The following is a 16,419-nucleotide window of genomic DNA, read 5'->3' as shown; positions in this document are numbered from 1 at the left end:
CCATTTGTATTGGGGGAAGCTCTGATGTGGTCAGAGTTGATTGACACCCTACCAACAAGAATGCGTGAGTTCCATCAGTGGTACTTGAAAGCATGTGCAGAGGGGTATATAATGCTAGCCGCTCGAATTAAACATACTCATTTCTATCGGGGGGTGGATGACATTTGGATCAATTTTGATCATTTTTTGTTTCTATTCCATCAAGACGCCCTAGACAAGTCCCTCGTCAGTGTATGGGCTATGTTAGTGTTTTCTGTCTATTCTATACTCTAGCTCTACTAAGTCGTTTTGATTTCACATTCTCTCCTTTTATTTGTAATTGTGCAGGATGAAATTACAAGAATGCCGGAAGAGCGGGATTTACAACATTGGCTTCATGGATCCGAATGTTATACATGAGGAGAGTGTACACCAATATCCTAATCGGACCGAGAATAATATAGTCATGTCCTTGGAATGGAAGCACGATCGCACATTTATTCTGCTTCCGTACAACTTCGAGTGAGTCCTTTGACTTTATTTAGTCACTTCAATTAGCCAATAAATGTATATATCTAACATTTCTTCTATCCATATATATGTATCAACAGTTTTCACTGGATCCTACTTGTGATCGAAATCCATCGGTCCCGAGTTACTGTGTGGGACTCCTTGAAGAAGCCACCAGAAAAATTTCAAGATCTCGTACACATCATGCAAAGGGTATGGTCTCGGTTCCTCAAAGCAAAATTAGGAGTCACGTCAACACCGACTGAACTTGAATTCAACTATAACAAGCCGGTACAAATATCACACATCTACTTTCATTTATTCAAACAACATGAATGTTTCATAACATGTATATATGTATATAGTGTTTGAGACAGAATCAAGGAACCAACCTCTACGGATACTACGTATGTGAGCACATGCATTATTTTTGCAAAACAACCAAGAGGATGACACAAGAAACATTCGAAGTACGTATAACATTAGTAACAAGTTTTTGCATCTAATTCCATGCAGGTACTAAATTAAAATATTGGTGTTTATTTGTACTTGACAGATTTGCCATATGAAAGAGAACATCATCGAACCAGAAAGAATCAGGGCTATTCAAGAAGGACTCTGTGGATTCCTATTGGATGAGGTGATAAATCCAAAAGGTGAATTTTATTCCGATCGAATGATAAGTGTGGCTCGAGCTGAACAACTCAAGAAACGCCGCAAGAAGGATGCCGGTGCCGATGACGATGAAGATGATTAGAATTATTGAAGAATTTGTCGGAAAAAACTTATGAGAATTCATACTTGTAAATATTATTGTGTTTTATGTATATAATTTCTAATATTTCTTTTATTCATGTATGTATATAATTTCTTTTATTTGCTTTGCTCCATATACAAATACGAATTCTAGATACGAGTACGAGTACGAATACACAAACCGCTACGAGTACGACTACTAATACTAATTAATTGAAATTGAAAGAAAAAGATAACAAATATAAAGGATCAAAAAGAAAAAAACTTCTTTTTGTACCGGTTGGTAACACCAACCGGTACTAAACTGCTCGGCCTAGCTGCTGGCGTGGCCAGCAGTTTAGTACCGGCTGGTATTACCAACCGGTACTAAACAGGCCGTTTAGTACCGGGCCGTCTGACCGGTACTAAGTGCACGCACACTTAGTACCGGAGAAGCGGTACTGAGCGGAAAACCAATACTAACCGGGGGTTTCTGCCCGGAACTAATGAGAGTTTTTCAAGCAGTGAAAGCTGAGACCCTGTCGAGGGTGGTGGACTGGTGGTGTGTGTGGTTCGAACTCGATCGGTCAGTCGGCGGGCCATGTCTGAGAGTACTGGCCTGAATGAACTGGTCCAACGCAGCCGGCTGCATGCGCTGTGCTGGACTCCTGGGCTAGGAATAGGAACACGGCTTTGGTTTCGTAGTCCCGAACTAACATTTTGACTTGTGGGCCGATCGAGCGTGGTGCCGCCGTTGCCTGAACTACTACTACCACTACCCCCATTTCCCTCTCAAAAAAAAAAAACTACTACTACTACCATTTTTTGGCATTTTCCTACCTGATGAAAAGAAAAGAAAAATGGCCGCAGCAACAAGGAAGGTCAAAAGACCGCGAAGCACCGTGGTGGCAAGCAGCATGCACGAGCACGACATGATGGGAGGAGCCGAGGGGGAAACATCTCCGTTCTCGGATGCCCTGGAAAAGAAAACTACAAATGATGACGACGAAGGAAAAGGGGAGCTTCGGCACGTAGCCTGGGGGAGCACGAGCCGGCCAGGCCAGTCGTGCCCATCATCACTCCACGCCGATACGGCACCGCGACAGAAAATACAGGTTGTCTTTTTTCTTCTTTATTAGAACTGATGAAAACAGGTTGTTTGGGCTAAAAGGGTCGGAGCGCCATCAGCGAAAACAAACGAGACTCCGCGCCGTGCCGTCCGCATAAAGCTGGCCCGGAGAAGAACCATTCCCGGCGCGGCGACTGGTGAGGTTGCCCGTCCTTCTCAACCTCACCTCGCGGCCCCAGCCAAGCATTCTTCCTCGAAGTTCCTTCGCCGCCACGTCGACGCTGCCGACTAATCTCTCCCTCGTTTCCTTCACCGGTGAATTGTTTGTTAACTGTACTCCTTGCTCGCCTCGCGCGCACCAATTTTGCCCGTTCCCTGATCACCAACAAATCGCAGGCCGCTCATCCAAACTAGCAGGGCTGGCCGTCTAAACAAAATCCGATCCCCAGTAGATTAACGATTAATTAACTCACCGTTAATCCGAGGCGCGCCCGGTCTTCTTTTGGTCAGTTGGCCAGGCCCCTCTGCCCGCCGGCGGCCCGGCGCGCGTGGCGTGACCCAAGCGGGGCAATTCCAAACGCGCCCCACCAAAACCAACCCCGGCCGCACGCGACCCAGCCAACAGCCGAGGTCAAGCCGGCGAGCAACCTGGCCGAGCGAGCGAGCGGCTGGCCCCCGAGGCAACCGCATAATTAATCCCCCGCGACAAAAGTTAATTGCCGCCTGCTCCTCCAGTCCTTCCTTCCTCCTCCCCCTGCCCCCTACCCGCGAGTGAATTCCGGAATCCCCAATCAATCCACAGAGAGAGAGAGAGAGAGAGAGAGAGAGAGAGAGAGAGAGGCAGGCGACGCGGCCTCCCCCGATTCCCAGTTCCCCCTCTCGGCCGGCCGCGACCGGATTCGTCCCGCCATCCCTCGCAGCCTTCGATCCGAGCCGCGGGAGGTGCGCCCGCCGATCGAGCGGCGGTAGGGCAGGGGAGGGAGGGAGGAGGATGAGCTTCCAGGACCTGGAGGCGGGCAACGTCCGCGGGGCGCCGCTGGGCGGCGCGCGGCGGAACGGCCGGGGCCCCGCGGCGGGCGGCGCCGGCGCGTCGCAGGCCGTCGCGTCGGGCGTCTTCCAGATCAACACCGCCGTCGCCACGTTCCAGCGCCTCGTCAACACGCTCGGCACGCCCAAGGACACCCCCGACCTCCGCGACAGGATGTGCGTCCGCCCTACCTTACCCACCGCCCATCCGCAAATCTGCCTGCCGCGTCTCGGCTTGGCCCTACGATCAATCGGTTCGGTCCCGCGGGGTTTGGGGAGAATTCTGCGGCCTCGGTTGTGATCTCGATTTAGGTTTCGTCCCCGTTTGTTGTGGATGCATCGATGCTTGCTGCTAAGGGTTGCTTAGGGCTTAATTCTCCCCGTATTTTCTGTGGAGTTGCTTGCGTGTTCGATTTGCCGACTCCATTCCTTGCCATTCCTGATTCGTGGTTTAGCTGGTAGCCTTCGTGGAGGTTGAACTGAACGAATCAAACCATATAACCTACCCAAAGAATGTAGTTTCAAACTTTCAATGGTCTGGCATCAATTTCTATATGGTCATTCATTATGAAATTTTACAGGATTTATTAGTTCACGTCTTTCTCATGCTGTGTTGAATTTTTGAAATTGAGTTAAAAAAAACTTTAGTTAAGCCCTGCTGCCTTAACTTTTGCAGACTGTAGGTGAGGCAAAGTTTGTTTAATATTTGAAATCGTTTTGATGTGACAAGCTAACATTTCAGTTGCTGTTGCTTGCAGACATAAAACACGGCAACACATAACACAACTAGTGAAGGATACATCGGACAAGCTTAAACAAGCCAGTGAGGCGGATCATCGCGTCGAAGTTAGTGTATGTGCCTATCTCTATCTCTATATAATTATATGAGGATTCTTAACTGTATTTGCCATTTTGCCTGCAGCTTTTTGTTCATTTTAATTATAAGAGTTTAAGTATAACAGCTTTATTCTGTTTTATGGTCCAAAGCATTTTGTATTCTTTTTTCATTTTTCAATAAGATATGATGAGATTGAGAACCATGCTCTGTTTGCATTGTTAATTTCATTGTTTCATAATGTAGCCTTGGCGTTCTCCTCTAATGTGGGAACAAATTGAATAAATATTCATATTTATGTAGGCTAGTTGTTTTGCTATTCATTTGGTTCTGTGCTTTGAACTAAATTTACACGACCAACAACAAAGGCTTTCAGTCCTAAGCAAGTTGGGGAAGGCTAGAGATGAAACACAACGAGCCACCAATAAAAAAGTAACAACACATGAAAAGTAAAAAGGTATTAATAATTTCATATTACTAGGGGTCTAGCCTAGATCATATCTCAAGCATGTGGATTGCTGATTTCCACATGTTTTTTACTGAAGGACTTGTTTGGGTATATTTGACCCGTTCTAGTCCCTTTTACTGCCTTCTTCAATTTTGGGTTTGACAGACCCTTGCCTCCTTTCCGTATTGTTGCTGTGTCATAGGAGTCCACTATGCGCTAGTGCCTCTGGAGGTCTCCGCAGGGTATATTCGAACCATCTGAATTGTTGTTGGACAAGATTTAATTCAATTGGTGCTACCCTAGCCTATCATGTATATTGTTGTTCCAAATCCAACCATCCTTGTATGGAACAAATCTAACGCAGCATGCACATTTCTGCAGCACTTAGCTCCTGAATATGCTGCCTTTTAGTAGGACAACTTGCAACGCAAACATTTTTGTCTTCATTGCAAGTATACAAGAAGGGAGTAACTGAACAGAGATGACTCATGTACTCTTACTGGGAAGATTTATTATGCTGTGTGTTTTGTTTTGTTTAATTTTGCCTGAATTAACAGGAATATAGATGAATTTTCTAAGTAGATGACAATATTACTTTCTTTCGTTATTACAGCATGCTTCGGATTCATATTCTGGCATGGTGGCATTCATAGTGATAAAAAAGATAGTATCAAGATTTTAAATTGTGGATTTAAGACGAATCTTATACCAGCTGCTGTGTTTAGTGTTAGTCATTTATTAGTTACCCATGCTCATTCCTTTATTACTTGGGAAAATTTTTGTTTTTGTTTGTATGTTTATAGTCTATCTTATTACAATTTGTGTTTATGGCATCATATTAAACTGCAGGCTACCAAGAAGATTGCTGATGCAAAGCTAGCTAAGGATTTCCAAGCAGTCCTTAAAGAATTCCAGAAAGCTCAACGGTTAGCAGTAGAGAGAGAAGCTGCATATGCACCTTTTATTTCTCAAGCAGGTCTGCCACAGAGGTAATTTGCTGCACATATTTTTCTGCTTTGTTGCCATACTACAGGCTTTTTTCCCCTTCTTCAAGATGAATTGAATGTCATGTAGTTACTTTGATTCGTTATTCATTTCTAGCCTTCCTGGTAGTCCTGACAGTAGAATGCCTGGAAACTATATCACGCCTCTGTTAGAATAATAAAAGTCCAATGAATGAAATGATCAAGATTTTTGCCAGCCAGTTGTTAAGTGTAGTAAGATTCCCATTAACATCACAAAGATGCATATATGAATTTGAGTTAATTATAGCAAACAGTTTGTGATGGCTTTTAGGACGTATCTGTTCTCAACCAACTGTCCTCAGTTTTATCAATCATGGCATACACACTTCCACAGTATATTTATGGGGCATTGTCAATTCTGGTGCAAAGTTACCCGACAATTTTAAGCTAATCCAACCTGCCATAGACCTAAATATCAGAATTATATTCTGTTCTAAGATGAGCCCTTATAGTTAATAATTTCTTATTTGTCTTCTTATGGAAAGAAGTTGTGTTCACTACCACATTTTTGCACAACAAAGTTAACCTCGTTTGACTAAGCACTAGCATTTAGTTAATGACTGCAGCTGTGGTTTGCTATCCCCTGAGCCCAGCTGTCATAATCTTATTTTGTATGGGCACACATTTTTGCAAGTTAGGGAAAATGTGGCGTTCTTGATTTCACATGACAAAATATTTCACCCTGCATAGTTTATTTTAGTTGCCTCTTCATGGGAAATAGTTAGTTACAGTAAACTATGGCCTTCTGACATTTTCCGTCATGTTTCTATGCCTTGTTCTGTAATAACTTCTGTAATATGTGGACTCAATAGGTTTTATCCGTTTTTTCTTTTCTTCTCGTTTGCCTTTGTTTATTCTAAAACTGTCTCAGTTTATTACTATCATATGCCTAACCTCAAGAGTGGCCACGTTTTGCAGCTACAACTCAAGCGAGGTGAATGATGGTGCTGATAAGTTGGCTGAGCAGCGAACACAGCTTCTGGAATCTAGAAGGTAAGTTGATTATGCCTGTTGTGTTTTCTGGAACTACTTATTTTGTACAGGTTCTGTCGAGTTTGCAGATCTACTTTGTTTAGATTTCTTTTATTTCTTGATATCTTTGGATATGCTGTAATTTCATTGCTTTTGCTAGTAATAAAATTTGGGCTTGCCTGTTGTGGACAAATAAATAAATAGATTTATTAGCTTGTGTTCACTTTGGCCACATGTATCCCTTGTTGATATACACGATGCTTGGAAAAGCATACCCCCCTTTCTTTTCATGTCAAGAGTAAAGCTTTTTTCCCTTAAAAATGGTCATTTTCTGAAGAGTAAAATGCACTGGGGGTCCTTAAACTAGTGAGGGTGTGTCAAGTAGGTCCACGAACTCCGAAAATGCAGATTCGGCCCCCTAATCTATTTAAGTGTGTCACTGGAGGTCCAAAACCCCTTTGACCGGGTCTGACCGCCTACGTGGCCTGCCACGTCGGTTCTCCTCACTCCCAGCCTCCTCTCTCTCTCCCACCCGCCCCCTCCCCTGTTCCGGCCTGCGGCCGTCCTCCAGCGGCGCCGCCCCTGCCCCCCGGCGGCTCCGCTCCCCTCCCGGCGCCGGGCATCGAGGCAACGCGGCGACGGGCGAGCGAGCGGCCGGCACGGACGGCGGACCCTCCCTCGTGGACCTACTTGACACACCCTCACTAGTTTAAGGACCCCCAGTGCATTTTACTCTTTTCTGAATATCACATGGTGCTAATCAATCTTTGATTTACCACAGGCAAGAGCTTGTCTTCTTGGATAATGAAATTGTGTTCAACGAGGCCATCATTGAGGAGAGGGATCAGGGGATACAAGAGATTCAACACCAAATTACTGAAGTAAACGAAATCTTCAAAGATCTTGCTGTGCTAGTCCACGATCAAGGAGCAATGATTGGTATGTGACCTGTTGGGATGATAGATGAGATATCTGCATTTCAATATGTTCAAAGCAGGCCTGCCTATTTTCCCATCTAATTCCGTTTCTCTTATTTTGCTGCAGATGACATTGACTCCCATATAGAGAATGCAGTTGTTGCAACTTCACAGGCAAAAGGCCAGCTTTCAAAAGCTGCTAAAACTCAGAAATCAAACTCTTCACTGGTAATTTCAGGAGCCCTCTGCTACACTATCATGATCCTTCTTTTTTTTTTTGAGAAACAAAATCCTCCATCTTCATCAATCTCACTTGGCCACACATTCTCTTTCCCTCCCTTCGCTGCAGATATGCTTGTTGCTGGTCATTTTCGGAGTTGTCCTGCTCATAGTGATAATAGTCCTTGCAGCCTAAAAAGCTTGAAGGGCACCTGAGGCTCCGAAATCTGATCAAGCTGAGCGCGAAGAATTCCTTCATAAGTTATTTTTGCTATGCGGTCAGGAATGTATCCTGGTTTCCGCCTGGAGGTGGTGGTTGGCGTTCTGGTTGTGGTATGGTGGTGTATGTGGTGTTGGTGTGCGCCTGGAATGCATCAGTTCATATAAGCATAATCGTTTCCTGTCAGCGTAGTGCCTCTTGTCTCACAGCCTTCTTTGTTTATATCTGTAATGTAACTTGGATGAATGCGTGCTGTAGAACAAGGAGGTTTACATTATCTGTGGCATGACATTTCTTGATTCCGTAAGAAATCATTTGCAATATATCAATTTGGTGTTCCTTCTCCCATGTGGCCAGATGATATTAGATGGTACTCATCAGGTTCATCATTGTTTTTTTTCTCTCTTTTTTTTGCTAATCAATCTAACTAGAGATATTATGGATAAAAACAAAGAATACAGGAGTGGCTATTGAACCCAAAACAGCGTAGGGGTGATATTATTTGGATAGTACTCGTTTTTCTCAGTGCCTTATTTGCTTACCCTTGCGTAATGTACCCTTGCATCTCTAATTTATTTGGCAACTATGACCCGATCTAGATTCAACAAACAATAATTTTTTAAATATCTAATCACTTACATAAAAGTGCCATGGTTAAATCTATTAACAAAATTGTTACGTTCAGAAATCACATCGAGAGCTACTGGGTTTCTGTGCACTCCGAAGGTTCAGGTTGGATCTGCATTCTACGACTACTGCAGATTCCGTGCACTGACTAACGGAGGAATGAGCATCTTGCAATCATCACTCACAAACTCACAAAGAAAGTAATGACAGAAGCACAGATGGTTGAAATGATAGCATCAGGATTTCATATATATTACAAGAGAACTAGCACAGTATGCACGCAACACAGCATGGATGGGATAGAACATTAGCTCCTAAAAGAAGAATAGCAAAGTTTCAACGTCTATACTAACATGGATCTGAAACTCCTAACCATCACGAAGATAACTGGAACAATCACCAAAAGTGAAATCAATTTGAGCACCAACTGATGCTTTCTTCTCTGGGCAGAGCTGCCTCCGCTGATTTTCAATCCACCAACCAAATTTGTTATTACGAGAAGCATCAAGCACCAAGGACTCTAGCACACCCGCATTCAGTAGTAGAAAGAACTTAGCAAACTCAGCATGTGGTCTTTTGCCCGAATAGTAACTGATCTGTAATTTCTTAAGGTGGTGATCAAAGCATTCAATACGGCCCGGGGAACAATGACGCTGTGTGTTTTCCCCGGCTGTAGGTGTCTGAAAATGAATAATTATACCAAGCCTCAGAACAACAAAGCTGAAGTAATAGAAAGGTAAGGAAAAAATGGAGACAGAATAACAAAAAAAAAAAGGTAACCTTGATGTACAATTTCTCCACGCAGGGAAAGCATTTCATGAAGTTAATAACCACATCCAGTCTAAGTTTATCAAGCCTGAGAGCTAAAACCTTCAGAGTGCGCATCACTGTAGCCATTCTAACATCAGGCAATCCCTGAGTGTATGGTATATCAGTGACTTACAGGGAATGCATAGCCGTAAGTGGTGAAGCTGAGAACAAAGAAAGTCACGTATACCTTAAAAACAGTAAAGCCAAGCTCAAGCCTGGAAATGTTATCAGTGAGGCGGCCAAGAATCTTCAATTTTGGTGCTGAAATTATTGAGATGGTACTGCGCTGCTTGATCCAGTTCTTCTTGCAAGCGCTACTCCCCCCCTTCCCTGGGAGTTGTGGGTTGCTCGGCCTGATGCCTTGCTCGGCCGGAGATTGTGTGTGTGGCCTGATGCCTTGCTCGGGCTTAGTTGTGGTTGGGGTCCCGGCTTTGGAGTGGCCGGTGTAACTTGTATGCTCCTCAGTGTTGTTCCGTACTCTCTGTTAAGTTCAGTTCAGTACCTGCTGCGTGTCCCCTGTCTTTCTCTTGCTCCTGGGTGCTGCTGCGTTTTAGAATGAACAGAACAATCTCCTTTGTTTCGTGGAATGTACGCGGTCTGGGGCAATCAAGCCGTTGTGACGATGTGCTTGCCGAACTTCTCTCGGTTCGGCCTTCCATTGTGGCGCTGCAAGAAACCAAGCTCCCCACAGTCTCCAACCAGAAACGCAACTCTTTTCTTCCCGCGCGCCTTTCGAACTTTGTCACTCGGGACTCTGTTGGTGTTTCGGGGGGCATGATCACCGCTTGGGACGCGTCTGTCTTCTCTCTGGAGAACGCCTCACCGCTTCCCTACACACTGACCTCTGGCCTCTCTCTCAGAGCAGATTCCGTGTCCTTTTCCCTAACGAATGTCTACGCTCCTACAAGCAGGGAGAACAAGCCTGCTTTCTTCCGTGAGCTGGCCTCGATTGCAGACTCCATTAGCTCACCTTGGATGCTCCTGGGTGATTTTAACCTCACTAGATTTCCCGACGACAAGAACACCGGCTCCTTCAACGTTGCAGATGCGGACCGCTTTAACGAAGTCATCAACGCTCTTGGCCTAATCGAGATTCCGTTGGTCGATCGGGCTTACACTTGGAGCAACCGCAGGGATGAGCCAACGCTTGTTCACCTGGATCGTTGTTTTGTGAGTCTTGACTGGGACACCGTGTTCCCTAACACGACACTCCGCTCTCTCTCGCGGTTTGCCTCAGATCATGTCCCTCTAGTTGCGACTGCTTCTACCAGCATCCCTCGGAGTGTGTGCTTTCGATTTGAGAACTCGTGGATGCACCATCGCCACTTCCCCCCCTTGATCTAGGCCGCCTGGGATCGGCCGGTGACTGGCAACACGGAGAAATGTTTCGTCCAACGTTTGAAACACTGCAGAAGCACTTGCCGTACCTGGTCTCGCCGGCTTACACCTGTTCAAGTCCGGGAGAACGACATTAAGGTGCTGATTAACGCCCTAGACCTTCTGGAAGAACAGCGAACGCTTCACCCCAATGAATCGGCTCTGCGGCGTGCGGCCATCCTGGGCTTGCAGGATGTCCACTCTGAGAAGCTTGCATTCTGGCGTCAGCGCTTTCATGTTCGCCTGGCGATGGATTGGGATGAAAACTCTCGCTTCTTTCATGCCGCTGCGTCTGGTCGTCGCCGTCGGAATGCGATTGCCTGCCTTGAGCAGGATGGGGTTGTTACTTCTGCACATGACGCGAAAAGCACAATTCTGAACACGTTTTATTCAGACCTTCTGGGTAGAGCCCGTGAGACTGCCTGGGACTTCAACCTCCATGATCTTTATCCTCATTTTGCAGTCAACACAGACAACATGTCTGACCCCTTCACCATGACAGAAATTACTCATGCTCTCTTCGCTATGGATGTTCATGCTAGCCGGGGGCCTGACGGTTTTGGGCCTTCCTTCTACAGGCATTTCTGGTCTTCTATTCGGGATGATGTGCTGCATCTCTTCCGTGATTTCTATGAGGGGTGCCTTGAGCTGGACGGTCTCAACCGTGCTCTTCTCGTTTTGCTCCCAAAAAAAGAAGGCGTGCGCACTGCAGATGGCTTCCGGCCGATCTCCCTACAGAACTGCCCGATGAAACTCTTCTCCAAGGTCATGGTGAACCGCCTCAAGCCTCACATCCCTGCTCTTGTTGACCCGGATCAAACCGGTTTTGTGCATGGTAGGAGCATCGCGGAGAACTTCATTTATGCAGCTGACCTCCTTAGTTGTTGCCATAAACGCAACGTTCCTACGGCGGTGCTCAAACTTGATTTTAAAAAAGCCTTTGACTCTGTGGAATGGCAAAGCCTGGACGCGATTCTTCAAGCCCGCGGTTTCAACTCTCGGTGGCGAGGCTGGGTCTCCAATATTCTGCGTAGTGGCAAGACCGCGGTGCTGTTGAACGGTGTTCCGGGGAGATGGATTCCCTGCCGTCGCGGTCTGAGACAAGGCGACCCCCTCTCGCCTTTCCTCTTCATCATTGTTGCAGACGTTCTACAGCGGCTGCTCCAACAGGCCTCACTGAATGGTGATCTGGTTCACCCAATCGACAGTTCTCTTCCCTGTCCTGTTCTTCAGTACGCGGACGATACGTTGATCCTCACCCGTGGTGATGTCCATTCCATGTCTGTCCTAAAACACATCCTGGACTCCTTCTCAGCCGCAACAGGACTTGCCATCAACTTCCACAAATCCACCTTTGGTCCCATGAACGTGGATGACGCTACTGCAACCACGATGGCTGATATTCTAGGATGCTTACGGTCCTCCTTCCCACAGGCCTATTTGGGGTTGCCCCTCTCGCCACAGAAACTGCGGGTCTCCGATTTCCAACCCCTGCTAACTTCTTTTGACCGCTATTTGGCTGGTTGGAAAGCCCGTCTGCTCAGCGCTGGAGGCCGCATTGTGTTAGTTAACGCAGTGCTGGGCAGCCTCCCCATCTACTATATGTCTTCTACCCTTGTACCCAAGACAGTGCGTGACCTGCTGGATGCTAAGCGCAGAGCTTTCTTCTGGACTAGTGAGGAGAAGTGCTCAGGGGCAAACTGCCTCGTTGCTTGGGAACGCGTTTGCCAGAGCCGTAGTGCTGGTGGGCTCGGTATTAAGAATATGGAGGATGTGAATCATTGTTTGCTCCTCAAGTTTGTCCACAAACTACATGAGGATGAACCCCTGCCTTGGAAACGTTGGTTCATTTCTCATGCGGGGGATGATTTCGGCGGCGATCCTGACTCCTATCTCTCCAAGCTGGTCTTGACGGAGCTGCCTCGGTACAGATCCCTAACCAAAGTCCAGCTTGGTAGAGGTGTGCGTGTTTCCTTCTGGCATGACAAGTGGCTCCTTGACGACTCCTTAGCTGAGCGTTTCCCTATCCTTTACTCCCACACCGTCTCTGACGCGGCGACTGTCCAAGCTGTGATGGGGTCTGGTCTCCGACAGCAGCTCCGGCCTCGCCTCACACATGCTGCTGCAGCTGAGTTCTTGGCGCTCACTGATCATTTGTCGCAAGTCACCTTGAGGGACAAGCCGGACACGCGGTTTCTTGATGTTCAAGGGCTCGTCCCCTTCTCCACGCGCAATGCTTACCACGTGCTGCACACTCCCGCTACCGTCGCAGACATTGCCAGGGTTTGGGATGCTCGTTTGCCAACAAAAGTTAAATTCTTCACCTGGCTTTTACACCATGGACGGCTAAATACACGCGCTCACCTCTTCCACAGAAACATCAAAACCCGCGAGGAGTCTTGGTGTGAGCAATGTCCCGGCATCCTGGAAACGGACGTGCACATCTTTCTGGGCTGCTCCAAAGCGCGGGTGGTTTGGCACAAGCTCCAGTTTGTTGTGCAAGAAAACACTCTAAGACAACCATGGAATTTTGAATTCACCCCCCACCTCCCTGAGACTATACGAAGTGATGTGATGATGCTGACTCTTTGGCATGTCTGGAAGGCCCGGAATGCGATGATCTTCGAGCATCAAAACCTCTCCCCTGAAGATATTCTCCGTCGAATTGTAAATGACATGGACGCTTGGTCCTGTCGCTATAGGAGACTACGCTCTGATCTAAACGTCTGGCGTGAGTGGATTGTAAACTGTCTCCCCTTCCCTTCTTCTCCTTCATCTCACCCCCTTGTAACTCCCTCTACCTCAGACTGCTGAGGTCCGATTGTAAACTGCTCCATGATTTCAATGAATGGTAGGTGGGGATCTTCCCCCCGATACGATTCAAAAAAAAATTATTGAGATGTGCATGTTGTCTTTGTACGGACCCTCGTGGTGAAGTGTTTCTAGACAAGGGGCATTCTCAACAATGAGTTCCTGTAGCCTATCTGCATCTGAGCCATGGAAATACATGTTGACATACTTAAGCTTGAGGGCGTTGATTTTGAATTGGCGGAAGCCAGAGCTATAACCCAGCGTCAAGCTGTTCAAAGCAGGGCAGCCGGAGAGCATGGCGTGTAAGGAGCCCTCTGAGATGGTAACAGTTTGAAGTACGAGCCTCTAGAGGTTAGGGAAGTGGACCTGGTGGACAATGGCTTCTGGAAAATGGCAACCGCCAAATTCGGCAATGCGGATGTTGGACAAGAAGTGCAGGGCAGAAGGTGGCACCTGCCGTCCCAGTGAAGACCCATCATGGACGTATCTGAGTACAAATTTGTCCAGAGCGGGGCAGCCAGCCAGCATGGCGTGCAGAGAGTCATCTGAGATAGTCACTGATCTAAGTGCGAGGTGCTGCAGCTTGTTGAATTGGTACTGCTGAGCTGCGATTTCTGGGAATTTGCAGAAGCGGAATGTAGCTACGTGGAGGGTGGACGCGAACCGCAGTGCAGAACGAGGCATCAGAGGCAAAATGAAGGAGTTGAAGCAGACGTCAAGCTCTTGGAGTTTGTCGAGGGCTGGGGACCGGAGCCACCCATCCAATCGTCTGACGCCAGGAGGGAGACGTCAAGCACCTGCCGAAACGGCAGCGCGGCGAGCATCCGTGCAGTGCGTTGCTCGAGAAGTTGAAGTGATCAATCATCTTCCAAATTACTGGTCATTTTAGTATTTCTAAATTCAAAAATTTCATTATTCATCTAAATATATATTATATTTAGATGCATAACAAAAATTATAAACCTAGAAATACCAAAACGACATAGTACTCATCAGGTTCATCATTATTATTTATTTTTGGCAAGCAATCATAGTAGAGATATTATGAGTGAAGATGTTGGGTTAGCGCGGGCGTAGAGCAAACAAACAGTGTTATTCCTGGCTCGAGTTATTTGGGCCCTTTGGCCTACTCGAAATAAGTGGGTGTTAGCCTGTTAGTGTGTGTTTAGTTGGTGAAAAAATTAGATTTTGGTACTGTAGCACATTTCGTACTTAACAAATAATATCCAATTATGCACTAATTAGGCTTAAAAGATTCATCTTATGGTAATCAGTTAGACTATGTAATTAGTTATTTTTTTCAACTGCATTTAATATTTTATGCATGTGTCCAAAAATTTGATGTGACGGATACTGTCGGAAATTTTTTGGGAACTAAACAGGGCCTTAGAATGTTAGATGTTTTATAACACGACTCTTCTTTCCCTTGATCCCTTCCCTACGGTAGAGACCGGCGACACACGAGTTCGAGATTCCTCTGCCGATTCGCTGTCGACGTCACCTCTGGCGTCCTCGTCGGCGTCGAAGGAGGTTGACTGGTTGAATCGGTGGCGGATGACCTCCCCTGTATATATTAGCTATATAATAGGGTTAGGGTTAGGTTTACCCGTGGGCTTGTTTGTCGGGCGCCGGTGCTTTTGCTCCTTTGGATCGGTGTTGGAAGGGGCGGATGCGGCGCCTTCCGTCACTGCTCATGGCTCCGTCCATGCTGCTGTCCTGGTTGGGGTCCTTCGTCGGGTCCGCCTCGGTGCAGGCTGTAGCGGATGGGCGCGGGATGGGCAATGGCCTAGGGCTCTATCGACGGGTTCGGCTGAGCTGAAGTTCTTTCCTTTCGTGATGATCCATGGAGAATAAGAGATAACTTCGCGGAATTTGAGGTTCTTTGGGTACTCTGGATCTCAGTGAGTCTCCTATCCCTCCCCCGCCTTCGTCGGTGTCGGCTACGATCTCCGGCGCAAATATTGGGAGGTTTGTTTTACCAACTTGTGAGATCGGATTGGTCTTCATCTCTTCCCATCTTTTCTGGTGGTTTCCTTCCCCTCTGGAGTGTTTGTTGGCCAGCGATTCGGGAATGTCGACGGTTGAGGCGTCTAGCTTCCTATTCTCTGCTTGCCATCTTCCTAGGCCTATGCGTTCAGCGTGTAAAAAGTATGTCGGAGCTACTGCCGGTGTACTGCTGTTTGTGCCGTTTTCAAACTTTGAAGCTTCTTCGTCAGGTGGATGGTCGGCTTTAACGAGACTGTACCGGCCGTCGGCGAGGAGAGCTACCGGAAGAAGCTTGCAAGGGCTCGAATGTATTTTTGTTTTCTTTCAAGGGTGCCTTTGTAAGTATTAGGTTGTAAACCATCAGACTTTTTAATGAAATATAAACCTGGTTTCTCAAAAAAAAAGATGTTCTATAACATCCTGATCATTGCCAAAAGTTTGATTACAAAATGTGTAGTTTTCTTCAATTTTGGAAGCCGCAAGGATGAAAGACGATGCTGCTTCTGTTTCTGAAGGTGGTATATTTTGCGATGAGAACATAAAATATATTTTCTTTTCTTTTTTTCAAAGACAATTGTATATATTTATGTTCTCCGTTATGCTGATATATATACAGCGGCATATATTTATGTTCTCCGCATCATTTGTCATTTTTTTATTCTTTAATTTTGAGAACACTATACTCATCGGATTTGCTATAACAAAAACATAGTGCCATCCACCATTGTTTGAGAACAAAAAAAAATACAGGAGTGGCTACTGCACCAAAAAACAGCGTAGGAGTGATACCACTAATAGTTTTCTCACAAAGCCTTCTTTATTGCGTAATGTACCCTTGCGTCTCCATGTATTT

At 46.3% G+C, this 16,419-nt stretch overlaps 2 protein-coding genes across 2 annotated transcripts; one reads left to right on the top strand and one right to left on the bottom strand.

Moving 5' to 3' along the window:
• Positions 1–2,967: 2,967 nt before the first annotated feature.
• Positions 2,968–8,301, top strand: LOC120706380 (syntaxin-22-like). Its single transcript, XM_039991009.1, has 7 exons — positions 2,968–3,496; positions 4,078–4,171; positions 5,452–5,591; positions 6,546–6,620; positions 7,381–7,538; positions 7,644–7,744; positions 7,866–8,301. Exons 1-7 carry the CDS (start codon positions 3,285–3,287, stop codon positions 7,929–7,931), a joined length of 846 nt encoding a protein of 281 aa, XP_039846943.1. The 5' UTR covers positions 2,968–3,284; the 3' UTR covers positions 7,932–8,301.
• A 500-nt stretch (positions 8,302–8,801) lies between these two features.
• LOC120706378 lies at positions 8,802–14,169 on the bottom strand. Its single transcript, XM_039991008.1, has 4 exons — positions 13,672–14,169; positions 9,580–9,670; positions 9,363–9,497; positions 8,802–9,262 (listed from the first exon to the last, which is right to left on the bottom strand). Exons 1-4 carry the CDS (start codon positions 13,875–13,877, stop codon positions 8,951–8,953), a joined length of 744 nt encoding a protein of 247 aa, XP_039846942.1. The 5' UTR covers positions 13,878–14,169; the 3' UTR covers positions 8,802–8,950.
• Positions 14,170–16,419: the final 2,250 nt, after the last annotated feature.

The sequence above is a fragment of the Panicum virgatum genome, chromosome 5K, assembly GCF_016808335.1.
Source record: "Panicum virgatum strain AP13 chromosome 5K, P.virgatum_v5, whole genome shotgun sequence".
Lineage (NCBI taxonomy): Eukaryota > Viridiplantae > Streptophyta > Magnoliopsida > Poales > Poaceae > Panicum > Panicum virgatum.
This window is presented reverse-complemented; position numbering and strand designations above follow the sequence as displayed.

Coding starts and splice junctions, on each gene's coding strand:
- LOC120706380 (XM_039991009.1), top strand. CDS start 3,285: ATGAGCTTCCAGGACCTGGAGGCGGGCAACGTCCGCGGGGCGCCGCTG. Junction 5,592..6,545: donor CAAGCAGGTCTGCCACAGAG/GTAATTTGCTGC, acceptor CACGTTTTGCAG/CTACAACTCAAGCGAGGTGA. Junction 7,539..7,643: donor CGATCAAGGAGCAATGATTG/GTATGTGACCTG, acceptor ATTTTGCTGCAG/ATGACATTGACTCCCATATA.
- LOC120706378 (XM_039991008.1), bottom strand. CDS start 13,877: ATGCTCTCCGGCTGCCCTGCTTTGAACAGCTTGACGCTGGGTTATAGC. Junction 9,671..13,671: donor CCGTACAAAGACAACATGCA/CATCTCAATAAT, acceptor GCAGCGCAGTAC/CATCTCAATAATTTCAGCAC. Junction 9,498..9,579: donor TTGGCTTTACTGTTTTTAAG/GTATACGTGACT, acceptor CCATACACTCAG/GGATTGCCTGATGTTAGAAT.